General features: G+C 40.6%; 1 protein-coding gene across 1 annotated transcript; it reads left to right on the forward strand.

Moving 5' to 3' along the window:
- The first annotated feature begins 3,595 nt into the window (after positions 1-3,595).
- On the forward strand, positions 3,596-9,626 carry LOC124026356. The gene is made up of 10 exons (XM_046339381.1): positions 3,596-3,742; positions 4,342-4,539; positions 4,786-4,824; positions 5,714-5,830; positions 5,908-5,943; positions 6,298-6,357; positions 7,559-7,792; positions 8,329-8,432; positions 8,838-9,006; positions 9,179-9,626. The coding sequence occupies exons 2-10, from the start codon at positions 4,393-4,395 to the stop codon at positions 9,404-9,406; spliced, it is 1,134 nt and encodes a 377-aa protein (XP_046195337.1). The 5' UTR covers positions 3,596-3,742; positions 4,342-4,392; the 3' UTR covers positions 9,407-9,626.
- The last annotated feature ends 2,676 nt before the right edge of the window (positions 9,627-12,302 follow it).

Genomic DNA, 12,302 nt, shown 5'->3' on the forward strand with positions numbered 1-12,302 from the left:
CGGCTATATGTGAGGGTGAAGAGTGGCGATAGGCTTAACGTACCCTCAGCAGGCCCTGCTGGATGCGATGGCCCACCTCGTCCATGCTGCGGCCCAGTTTGTGGGACAGGGGAGCCAAAAATGGGGTCCTCTTTAGAGAGCAGAGGAGATGTGAGGTTCACCTGTTCCTGCACGCCCTGGAAAACATAGACATATATGGCACAGATCCAGACAAGTATGTGCAATCCCATTAACAAGCGGGTTTGCTTTCCCCTTCCAACTCACCCGGAGATGCTGGAAACCGTGGATACTATATGGGAGCTCAAACACTCTGGCACAGTCAGGCTTCTCCAGATCCGGGGGTAGAGGGGACCTAAAATCTCGTAATCCTCAGGGCTGAAAGAAACATCCATAGTCAAGGTCCAGGGAACATTAGTGTAGTGTCCAGCAGAAGAGGGGGAACAAGAGCAGAAAAGGTAACCAGTGGTTGACTTGTATCATGGAGCTGTTTAAAATGCCTGTTGATGTAGGACATGTTTATCTAGATGTGAAAGACAAGCCATCATGGTTTATTCGATCAGAAATCTTTGTTGATTTCTCATCACCAGGGTGTCATCAAGAATACTTGTCCTCTTGTAAACTCCCTACATTCTCCAATGTTCGAATATCACTTTGTGTGTCCTAATAATGACTTCTGACAGTATGTAAATACTTCCATTGTTTATTTGTGGGCGACAGGTAGCCTAGTGGTTAGAGCGATGGGCCAGTAACCAGCAAGTAGCCTAGTGGTTAGAGCGATGGGCCAGTAACCAGCAAGTAGCCTAGTGGTTAAAGCGATGGGCCAGTAACCAGCAAGTAGCCTAGTGGTTAGAGCGATCGGCAAGTAACCAGCAAGTAGCCTAGTGGTTAGAGCGATGGGCCAGTAACCAGCAGGTAGCCTAGTGGTTAGAGCGATGGGCCAGTAACCAGCAGGTAGCCTAGTGTTTAGAGCGATGGGCCAGTAACCAGCAGGTAGCCTAGTGGTTAGAGCGATGGGCCAGTAACCAGCAGGTAGCCTAGTGGTTAGAGCAATGGGCCAGTAACCAGCAGGTAGCCTAGTGGTTAGAGCGATGGGCCAGTAACCAGCAGGTAGCCTAGTGGTTAGAGCGATGGGCAAGTAACCAGCAAGTAGCCTAGTGGTTAGAGCGATGGGCAAGTAACCAGCAAGTAGCCTAGTGGTTAGAGCGATGGGCCAGTAACCAGCAGGTAGCCTAGTGGTTAGAGCGATGGGCCAGTAACCAGCAAGTAGCCTAGTGGTTAGAGCGATGGGCCAGTAACCAGCAAGTAGCCTAGTGGTTAGAGCGATGGGCCAGTAACAGAAAGGTTGCTAGATCGAATCCCTGTGCTGACAAGGTAAAAATATGTTGTTTTGCCCCTGAACAAGGCAGCTAAACCACTGTTCCTAGGCCGTCATTGTAAATAAGAATTTGTTCTTAACTGACTTGCCTAGTTAAATAAATGTTAAATTAAAACAAATATATATTTGTTTGTATAAAAATATGTTGTTTTGTGCTGTAGTGTCATGACCTCTAACATATGTGACGTGATCATCCAATGCTTATATATTGTATGTTGTTGAAAATCACCCCAAAAATGACTCATGTCATTGGTCAATGTCAATGATAAGATGAAGCCATTTTGGAGCACGACCAATGACGGATGACATATGTCAACATCCCTTATCAGTGCTTCCCCTTGATAATGAGTTATGTGAGGGCACATTAGTAACAACCAAATGATTGGTCAAGAGTACACAGCCTGGGCTTACCTGATGTCTTTACTCTCCAGGGAGATGTAGGTACCATCGTAGAGATCCAAGTCTCCCAGGGGTACTTTAGCCATGACACAGTCGGCATCCTCTTTATAGTGCCTCTGCTCCAAGCCTGTGTCCCTGTCCTCATTCTCCTCAATGTGAATCTTCTGAGCGACAAGCTGCTTCTGAACAAAGCAGGGGTCAGAGACATGAGATTCAGACATTTCAGTGGGACTTGATTTGGAAGCAATGCTATATCTCCCTGGAACATGAAGAAAGGAAGACAGGTTGCGCCATCTGATGTGATCCAATATATTCTTCACTAATCAATGAGTATTAAATGACTATTGAACAGCTGTGAATATTGGAGATATTGCATCTTTCAAGTAAGGGAGAGCACAGCAGTATAGATGTTTAACACAGTGGCCTTGGACTAACATTGTAAAACCAGGAAGTAGAGCAATAGGCTATAAGCACTGTGAGGTAGTCATTAAAAGATGATCATCACCTCTAACTTCTTCAGGTAATTGACACGGGTCTCCTGTCGCATGAAGATGACAAGGTCGTGTGGATGTTTAAGATTCAAAGGAGAGTCAACCTGCAAAAAAAAATGAAAATGTTAGTATTAAAATAAACAGTGACAGTACTTGTTTCCACTCTATGACTCGACCCCAAAGTCTAAAGACCTCTGAGTCCGCTGACCACAGTACACGTGAAGTGAGACAACACCAAAACACAATTGAGGCAGAGGAACCTGGCTGATTTGACACCGTAATTTCGTAATAGTAGCAGTTGGTCATCTTTGTTTTTTCCCCCAATCCATCCATTTGAGATAGTTTGGCCACAGCTGAACATGATGTCAATGGCTAAATAGTCTGAACATTTAATGTCCTTCTAAACGTCACTTGTAAGTGGATACTTTAGATTAGTTGTGTATAGCTACAAAGGTTACATCAAATATTATTTTATTTAAACCCCTTTTATTTATGGGCTTACATCAAGCCCGAATCACAATTGTATATTCAATTCACTTAGCTTCGATGCAACCAAGAGAGTTTTGACATTGTGCTGGATGTCAAAACTATTGGTTGCATCAGAACTACTAGTTAGCTGGATGTGCCGACTCTGAGTCTGTCAGCTCTGTTGTGCCCATTATCTTTGAGCCCAGTAGCTAATTAGCTAGCTTGCCAACCTACTACCTACCAATCACCTATCACTAGTTTGCGTTATTTTAGATTTTCTAGGATGATTGGATGCCTTTAGCTAGTTAGAGCTAGATAATATGTAAGTTAATTCTGGCTTACTCAGAAACCCCGTTCTCTAACTAACTTAGCTAACGTTATTTATCTGGGGGTCAGCATTGCTGCATTACTGTGCTAGCAAAAGTCCCAGAGAGGAACTTATAAGTAGTTAATTGGCAATCGATGGTTGACAAGCTAGTATGAGCCTTCAGCCGTGTTAGAAAATGTTAGCAACAGTAAAGTCAAAGAAACGGGTTCTACCTATATGTGATAAAATCGTTAGCTAGCTAGCAACATACGGTTATAAACACGGGCCGTTAACGTACTTGCTGTTGAATTTTTCCATCTTCAGTGACAACCCAGTGGGTGGTAGCTCCTCCGGGTTCGGCCAATATTATACAGAGTAGGATAAAAATCTTCCCTTGAACTGACACTTTTCGGGAAACGTTTACATAAGGCAGAGACCCAGAACTGATTTTCCTGAGGTCCGCCATTTTTCTGTCTTCTTTACAGATGTGTTGTGGCAGAAGAAGAAGAAGAAGAAGAGGCCTAAAAAAAGTTAACTTCCTGTGTGTCACTTCCTTGTTTATTTTTTTTTATATTCCCTGGTCTAATAGTTGTTAGCTAAAACTAGCTACCGAGCAAAAATGCCAGGACGTTGTTCAGCTTTCAACTGTAGGAATACGTTTAAAAATGTTAAACATAAAACAAACAAGGTTACATTTCACAGGTAGGCTTTCAGCATCTGATTAACGTCGACATTTGGCCAGCTAGCTAGTCAGCTTACGTTAGCTACAGTGCTTGGTTAGCTTGTGTAGCTAGCTTACGAATGTGACATAAATGTTAGTTACCTTATCACAAAGAACGTGTAACTTCTAAAAAACTGAACACCCCTTAGTACCCCGGCCTAAGTGCTCGCTGTTTCATCCCTGTCTTTTTCGATTTGCATTTCAAACTAACAATAACAAAGCCTCGCCACTCATTTTGGTAAATAGATGAGGGATGGAGCTGGAGAAATGTAACTACTGTCAAATTCATAGACATAGCTATGAATGCAAGGACTGACAAGAGTGACCATCCATGATGTCAAAATTATAGTTTTAGCAATGTTGTGAGGCTATAAAGTGTTTGTTTACAATTACACTCTTATATTTTGGGTTCTGATTGGGTATGACAGTTGAACTAAGCACATGGTGCATTTATAAGTTATATTCTTCAAGAATCAATGGTTATATATAATTAATTAAAAAGTTCAAAAATGTATGTTACAATCACAGATTGCCCTGTTGTTTACATTTGGTTCTTTCAACATTTTTCCTGTGTTAACAGCTTTCCAAAGCGTGATCCTAAACGAATAAAAGAGTGGGTGGGTCAGATGAAATGGAAAGACTGGCAGCCAACCCTCATTCCTTACTGTGCTCAGAGCATTTTGAGGAGAGGTGCATGGATAGAACTGGGCAGACAGTGCGTTTACGTGATGATGCAATACCAACTATCTTTGCCTTTCCTAGTCACCTACAAAAAAAGGTATTTAGTATACCTATTTAGTATGCACACATGACTGTAAGTCGCTTTGGATAAAAGCGTCTGCTAAATGGCATATATTATTATTATTATTATATTATAAATTGAGGCAGGTGTGTTGTTTTCATTTCAACTATTAGACCTAACTGAGTCTGGCGGTTGTGAATTTAACATATGAGGGATTCTTGAAACGTGCTTTGGCTTTGTTGGTTGAGTTGAACTTTGTGTTTTATTGTTGAGTTCTTGTAGTTTCAGAAAACAGCCGGAAGGAGGAAAAGAGTAACCTTGGTGAGAAATGCAAAATTTAAAAAATGTAATACTGTACTACCGGTTTTCCATTGGTGTTGCTGTTTACACTAAAGGATATGTAAACTGTAATACCGGTTTTCCATTGGTGTTGCTGTTTACACTAAAGGATATGTAAACTGTAATACCGGTTTTCCATTGGTGTTGCTGTTAACACTAAAGGATATGTAAACTGTAATACCGGTTTTCCATTGGTGTTGCTGTTTACACTAAAGGATATGTAAACTGTAATACCGGTTTTCCATTGGTGTTGCTGTTAACACTAAAGGATATGTAAACTGTAATACCGGTTTTCCATTGGTGTTGCTGTTAACACTAAAGGATATGTAAACTGTAATACCAGTTTTCCATTGGTGTTGCTGTTTACACTAATGGATATGTAAACTGTAATACCGGTTTTCCATTGGTGTTGCTGTTAACACTAAAGGATATGTAAACTGTAATACCGGTTTTCCATTGGTGTTGCTGTTAACACTAAAGGATATGTAAACTGTAATACCAGTTTTCCATTGGTGTTGCTGTTTACACTAATGGATATGTAAACTGTAATACCGGTTTTCCATTGGTGTTGCTGTTAACACTAAAGGATATGTAAACTGTAATACCGGTTTTCCATTGGTGTTGCTGTTAACACTAAAGGATATGTAAACTGTAATACCAGTTTTCCATTGGTGTTGCTGTTTACACTAATGGATATGTAAACTGTAATACCAGTTTTCCATTGGTGTTGCTGTTTACACTAATGGATATGTAAACTGTAATACCAGTTTTCCATTGGTGTTGCTGTTTACACTAATGGATATGCCACATATGTATTTCCCTTTTTGATTCCACAAATAAACATGTATTTTGCCTCTACTGGTGATTTCAGTTTCCAGAGGATCCTGTTCCTGAGGAGTCAACACAACGGGAGAAGTCTCCACCCACCTACTTAAACCACAGTATATGGCACCCAAGTCGTTTCCATGACGACTACTGTGTTCCACAGGTACAAAGTCTTATCTAGATTTTTTTAAACAAATATTTAATTCATGTTTATTTATTTAGTATTTATTTGTTTTTCAGAGTATTGACTGGGCTGTAAAAGACATGCCTAAAGAAGTAAGTTGTGAGTTAGCCCTCATTATGAAGCTGATTGAGCTCATCAACATTGTTGGTTTGGAAAGGGTTCCCCTAATTCCTTACAGACCTTACAGAACAACCATGTATGTATCTTTTGCCAAATATTCCAAATGTTTCCATCCAAACAGCTTAATGCACAGTACCTGCTCAAGAATCCCAGGGAGGAGCGTGTTGAAAAGTAGTGTCACCGTTACTCCCAACCAAAACGATGTTAATGAGGCCCAGACCTCTAGGGCCAGTTGCGTGTATGATTACAGCATCCTATAAAGGTCTTCTATAACCTTAAACCTTTCCATACACGTGCTTTAATAACTGAACTCCTGATAATTTCAGATCTCATCTGCAACTTTAGAAAAGCAAGGTCTGATCTTTATCCCCAAGCACGCAATCAAGGTAAGGTTTCTGACAGACCATTGTATTCTGGACAGCGGGCAACAACATTATTTTGACCCATGTCAACTTAAAGGGTTACTGTCGTGTGTATTCCCCAGCCCATTACTTCATGTTAATGGATGTGCATATAACTACACATTATAACTACACATTATAACTACACATTATAACTACACATATAACGACACATATAACTACACATTATAACGACACATATAACTACACATATAACTACACATATAACTACACATTATAACGACACATATAACTACACATATAACTACACATTATAACTACACATATAACTACACATATAACTACACATATAACTACACATTATAACGACACATATAACTACACATTATAACTACACATTATAACTACACATATAACTACACATATAACTACACATTATAACGACACATATAACTACACATATAACTACACATATAACTACACATATAACTACACATATAACTACACATAACAACACATATAACTACACATATAACTACACATTATAACTACACATATAACGACACATATAACGACACATATAACTACACATATAACTACACATATAACTACACATATAACTACACATTATAACGACACATATAACTACACATTATAACTACACATTATAACGACACATATAACTACACATATAACTACACATTATAACTACACATATAACTACACATTATAACTACACATATAACTACACATTATAACGACACATTATAACGACACATAACTACACATTATAACTACACATTATAACTACACATTATAACTACACATATAACTACACATATAACTACACATTATAACGACACATATAACTACACATATAACTACACATTATAACTACACATATAACTACATATATAACTACATATATAACTACATATATAACTACACATTATAACTACACATTATAACTACACATAACTACACATATAACTACACATAACTACACATATAACTACACATTATAACTACACATATAACTACACATTATAACTACACATTATAACTACACATTATAACTACACATTATAACTACACATATAACTACACATTATAACTACACATATAACTACACATTATAACTACACATTATAACTACACATTATAACTACACATATAACTACACATAACTACACATTATAACTGCAAATGACTTTATCTGAACCAGATCAAGGAGAAATGGGATTGGCTGACAATGGATGTGAAGGGACCATTTCCAGAGACCAAAAGTAGACACAAGTTTGTACTAACTGTAATGGACTACTACTCCAAATGGATGGAAGCCTACCCCATGAAGACCAACAACAGTAAAGAGATTGCCAAAATCATCTCTGACCTCATCTCTCGCTTTGGCTTCCCTGTTGGAATCCTGTCTTGTTTGACTCGAGCACACATTTTAGAGGTAAGAGATGCATGCATGCATGTATGGATGTAAGTGTTACTGTACTGCCCTAAATAAAATGTTTTGGGGGGAAATTAAGTGTTGCACTAAGTTATCTCATGAATATTAAGTACCATGGGTGGAACCAAAATAATTTTCCAATTGTTTCGCTCTGAACAAAACCATCATTTGTGTAGTTCCATTCCACTGTTCTGACCGGCAAAATAAAGTTTCACTGTAAGGTGAATAAAAAATGTATTCAGCGTATGTGACAATCAAATTTGATTTGATGTTCAGCAGGCAGGCACTGGAATATGTTTCTGAGTGACAGAGTGAGGGCTTTGCATAGACGCTTTGTAGCATTTTTTTGTGGGCCTGGAAAGTAAAATTACTTTATTAACCGGTTCCCATGGTTTTCAAACAACTGTTCTGTTCCGGAACAACTTTTGTTCCCTGTTCTGATTCTGTTCCTCCAAAAATGTTGTTGTTTTCTGGTCCTGTTCCCTGAATTGGTTCAAACCCCTGTTAAGTTCCCCTTCTCTTTTTAAATTTTACAGATCAACTTGGCTTTGGGTGATCTGAAGAAACTGACATGCCAACTCATATTCTACCGTCCTCTGGGAGTGTCACTGGATCCAGTAACAAAGTCCCTTGTAGACCGGTTTGTCCTCCAATGTACCTTGCTACACAGCCACCTGATTCTAAAAGCTTATACTATGGATACTAGTCTACTAAATCGAATTGGGATGATTGCAATAATCTTTTGGCAGTTTACTGAATCCAAACACATGTCATGCTAGCCCAACTGACTTGCTGACTTGTTATTTTATTTTAACTAGGCAAGTCAGTTAAGAACAAATTCTCATTTTCAATGACGGCCTAGGAACAGTGGGTTAACTGCCTGTTCAGGGGCAGAATGACAGATTTGTACTTTGTCAGCTCGGGGATTTGAACTTGCAACCTTCCAGTTACTAGTCCAACGCTCTAACCACTAGGCTACCCTGCCGCCCCATTATAATAGGCATGTGTTTTGTTTTAATACATTTTTCATCATATACCTGGACAGGTTGGTGTCAGATTTGGTGAAAGAACATCCTGATCGTTGGGATGTTTACCTGGCTGCCAGTGTGTTCAGCTTCTGCTGCAAAGAGCACCCCACCACCAGACAAATACCCCTGTCTCTGCTGCGCTGCGGAGGGACTCAGTCTGTCTCCACCTCACCAAGAAAGCTGCCTGTAAGTTGGAGACTGACAGTGTTTACACTTTACCACTCCTACAACAAAACATACTCATATTATTGATTCCCATTGAATGAATGAAGAAAATGCACATAGAAATAGAATTGTATCATATTTTAGTTGAGCCTTTATACTGACTTGTGCTTTGACCAACCTGTTTGCATTGAAGGATAATGGGATAAAAGGAAGGACCTTTGTCATACTAGATGCCCAGCCACCTCAAAGGGAAGTCCGTGTGGAGTGCAATCAGTGCAGTCAATGGAGCACGGTCAGCCAGGACTCAGAGCTGAAGAGATATGAGGAGATGAAACTTGGGGATGAGGACTACACCCACACCTGTGTGAGCTGCAGGGTGGCCATGAGCTGCAGGGTGGCCCTGGAGGTCATGAGGGGTTAGGAGACAAGGACATGAAGAACTGGATGTAAATGAGAAAGCTTTTCAAACAAAGACTGAAAAGACGGAGGATATAATAAGGACGTTGGACACCAAGTGGTGGTGAAGGAAGAGATTGCTGTTGGAGTGAAAAAAGGTTCCTAGGGGAAGAAGTTTGAACAATAAGAGTTTATAATGTGTATATACTTATAAGTTTCTCAGTCATAAAAGTTTTTGGAATGAAATAAAACGGTGTTGTTTTCAAGTTGTGTGTGCTCAAACAGTAGATTGGTGTTTAATAATGCATTTGGGCAGACATCTATATACTGCTTCAGTGCTTCATCATTTCTCTCTTATTTGGGGTATTTTAGAGAATGGAGTAGTTGCAGTCCATTATGGGAACCAGAGTATGGGAGAGTGGGCATGTTGAAAGGACAGGAGTAGGTGTGTTGAAAGGAGCTCTGCTATAGGTTAGTTAGACTGTTGCTTACTGTGACTATCACCTTGATGTTGGCTACTAGGCAGCTACTTCCCACTCTGTTGGGGGACAGTAGACAGAGACATTTGATTATGCTGAACTGGGGGGCAGCGGTCTATGGCCTGTGATTTGAAAGGGTCAAAGCGGTGAGGGAGGAGCGCCCTTCTCAAATGGAACAGTAATCTGTGCCGCTGGGTCATGTCAACAAGGCAGCATTGTGCATCGTCTAGAAACATGCATCTCTTTTTCATAAAATACACATTTAAATGAAACTAGTTTCCATTTGGGAGGGCAGATATGGTCCTCTGTAGTTGGTAGAGCATGGTGCTTGTAACGCTAGGCTTGAGTTCCATTCCTGCTCAGAACACCCATACATAAAATGGATGCACACATGACTAAATTTCTTATGGATTATTTTATTTTCTGTATTTTTATTTAATAATATAATAATATAATTTGCAAGTTCAATAATATAATAATAATAATGGTCCTTCTGTAGCTCAGTTGGTAGAGCATGGCGCTTGTAACGCCAGGGTAGTGGGTTCGATTCCCGGGACCACCCATACGTAGAATGTATGCACACATGACTGTAAGTCGCTTTGGATAAAAGCGTCTGCTAAATGGCATATATTATTATTATTTTTATTTAACTAGGCAAGTCAGTTAAGAACAAATTCTTATTTACAATGACGGTCTACCAAAAGACAAAAAGGCCTGCGGGGACGGGGGCTGGGATTAAAATAACAATATAGGACAAAACACACATCACCACAAGAGAGAGACACCACTACACTACATAAAGAGAGACCTAAGACAGCATGGCAGCAACACATGACAACACAACATGGCTGTAGCACAAATCATGGTACAAACATGTTAATGGGATTTATCTGTTAATTGAATGATTTGAATATTCCACCCTGAAACCACATAATTGTATGGAATTGATTAGAATGTATAAAATTATAATCAATAAATGTGTAGTTCTAGTCCGAATTAGGGTAAAACAATATAGCTAATGTTTGTCTTTATGGAATTTTTAAGACAGACTGAGCAAAATTCGTCGCCGACCTGACCAGAGATTTGGGAGAGAACAGGGAGTACGGCTCAAGGTCTCCCTAAACTCTGTCGGCTGGGTAGTGAGGACATTGTGTGCGTCTGTTTGTTTGTGTGAATGTGTGTGTGTGTGTGGGCGTGAGAAGTCAGTATAAAATGAATTGTTTTGTATTCTTGACTTTAGAACGTTCCCGTGAATAAACCTTTTTGACTATTTTTGTCATGTTTTGTCATTAATTATCATGTCTTGTCCCTGTGCTTCCCCTTCTATTCGTTTCCCTCTGCTGGTCTTATTAGGTTCTTTCCCTCTTTCTATCCCTCTCTCTCCCCCTCCCTCTCTCACTCTCTCGCTCTCTCTTCTCTCTATCTTTCCGTTCCTGCTCCCAGCTGTTCCTATTCCCCTAATCATCATTTAGTCTTCCCACACCTGTTCCCGATCCTTTTCCCTGATTAGAGTCCCTATTTCCTTGTTTTCCGTACCTGCCCTGTCGGATCCTCATCTATATTCACCGTGCTGTGTCTATGTTTTGCCCTGTCGTGTCGTGTTTCCCTCAGATGCTGCGTGGTGAGCAGGTGTCTGAGTCTGCTAGGTTCAAGTGCCTTCCCGAGGCAACCTGCAGTTCTCGATCAAGTCTCCAGTCTGTTCTCGTCTTTACGAGTAGTATTATGCTTTTTGTTTTGTAAAGTTTATTACTGGATTAAATACTCTGTTTTCGCCAAGTCGCTTTTGGGTCCTCATTCACCTGCATGACAGAAGGATCCGACCGAGGAATGGACCCAGCGACTACAGACGCTCGTAACACTGCCGTCGAGATCCAAGGAGCCATGCTCGGCAGACACGAGCAGGAATTGTCTGCTGCTCGCCATGCCGTGGAGAACCTGGCCGCTCAGGTTTCCGACCTCTCTGGACAGTTCCAGAGTCTTCGTCTCGTGCCACCTGTTACTTCCTGGCCTGCCGAGCCTCCAGAACCTAGGGTTAATAACCCACCTTGCTACTCCGGGCAGCCCACTGAGTGCCGCTCCTTTCTCACCCAGTGTGAGATTGTGTTTCTCTCCAACCCAACACATACTCTAGAGAGAGAGCTCGGGTTGCTTACGTCATTTCACTCCTTACTGGCCGGGCCCGAGAGTGGGGCACAGCTATCTGGGAGGCAAGGGCTGATTGTTCTAACAATTACCAGAACTTTAAAGAGGAGATGATTCGGGTTTTTGACCGTTCAGTTTTTGGTGGGGAGGCTTCTAGGGTCCTGGCTTCCCTATGCCAAGGTGATCGATCCATAACGGATTATTCTATAGAGTTTCGTACTCTTGCTGCCTCTAGTGACTGGAACGAGCCGGCGCTGCTCGCTCGTTTTCTGGAGGGACTCCACACAGTGGTCAAAGATT

Source organism: Oncorhynchus gorbuscha, unplaced genomic scaffold, assembly GCF_021184085.1.
Source record: "Oncorhynchus gorbuscha isolate QuinsamMale2020 ecotype Even-year unplaced genomic scaffold, OgorEven_v1.0 Un_scaffold_2688, whole genome shotgun sequence".
NCBI classification, from domain to species: Eukaryota; Metazoa; Chordata; class Actinopteri; order Salmoniformes; family Salmonidae; genus Oncorhynchus; species Oncorhynchus gorbuscha.

What these genes read in the sequence shown, in the direction of transcription:
- LOC124026356 (XM_046339381.1), top strand. Translation starts at nt 4,393, where the DNA reads ATGGAAAGACTGGCAGCCAACCCTCATTCCTTACTGTGCTCAGAGCAT. An exon ending in CTAGTCACCTACAAAAAAAG is followed by an intron (nt 4,540 to 4,785) that starts GTATTTAGTATA and finishes GAGTTCTTGTAG; the next exon opens with TTTCAGAAAACAGCCGGAAG. An exon ending in CCTCACCAAGAAAGCTGCCT is followed by an intron (nt 9,007 to 9,178) that starts GTAAGTTGGAGA and finishes TTTGCATTGAAG; the next exon opens with GATAATGGGATAAAAGGAAG.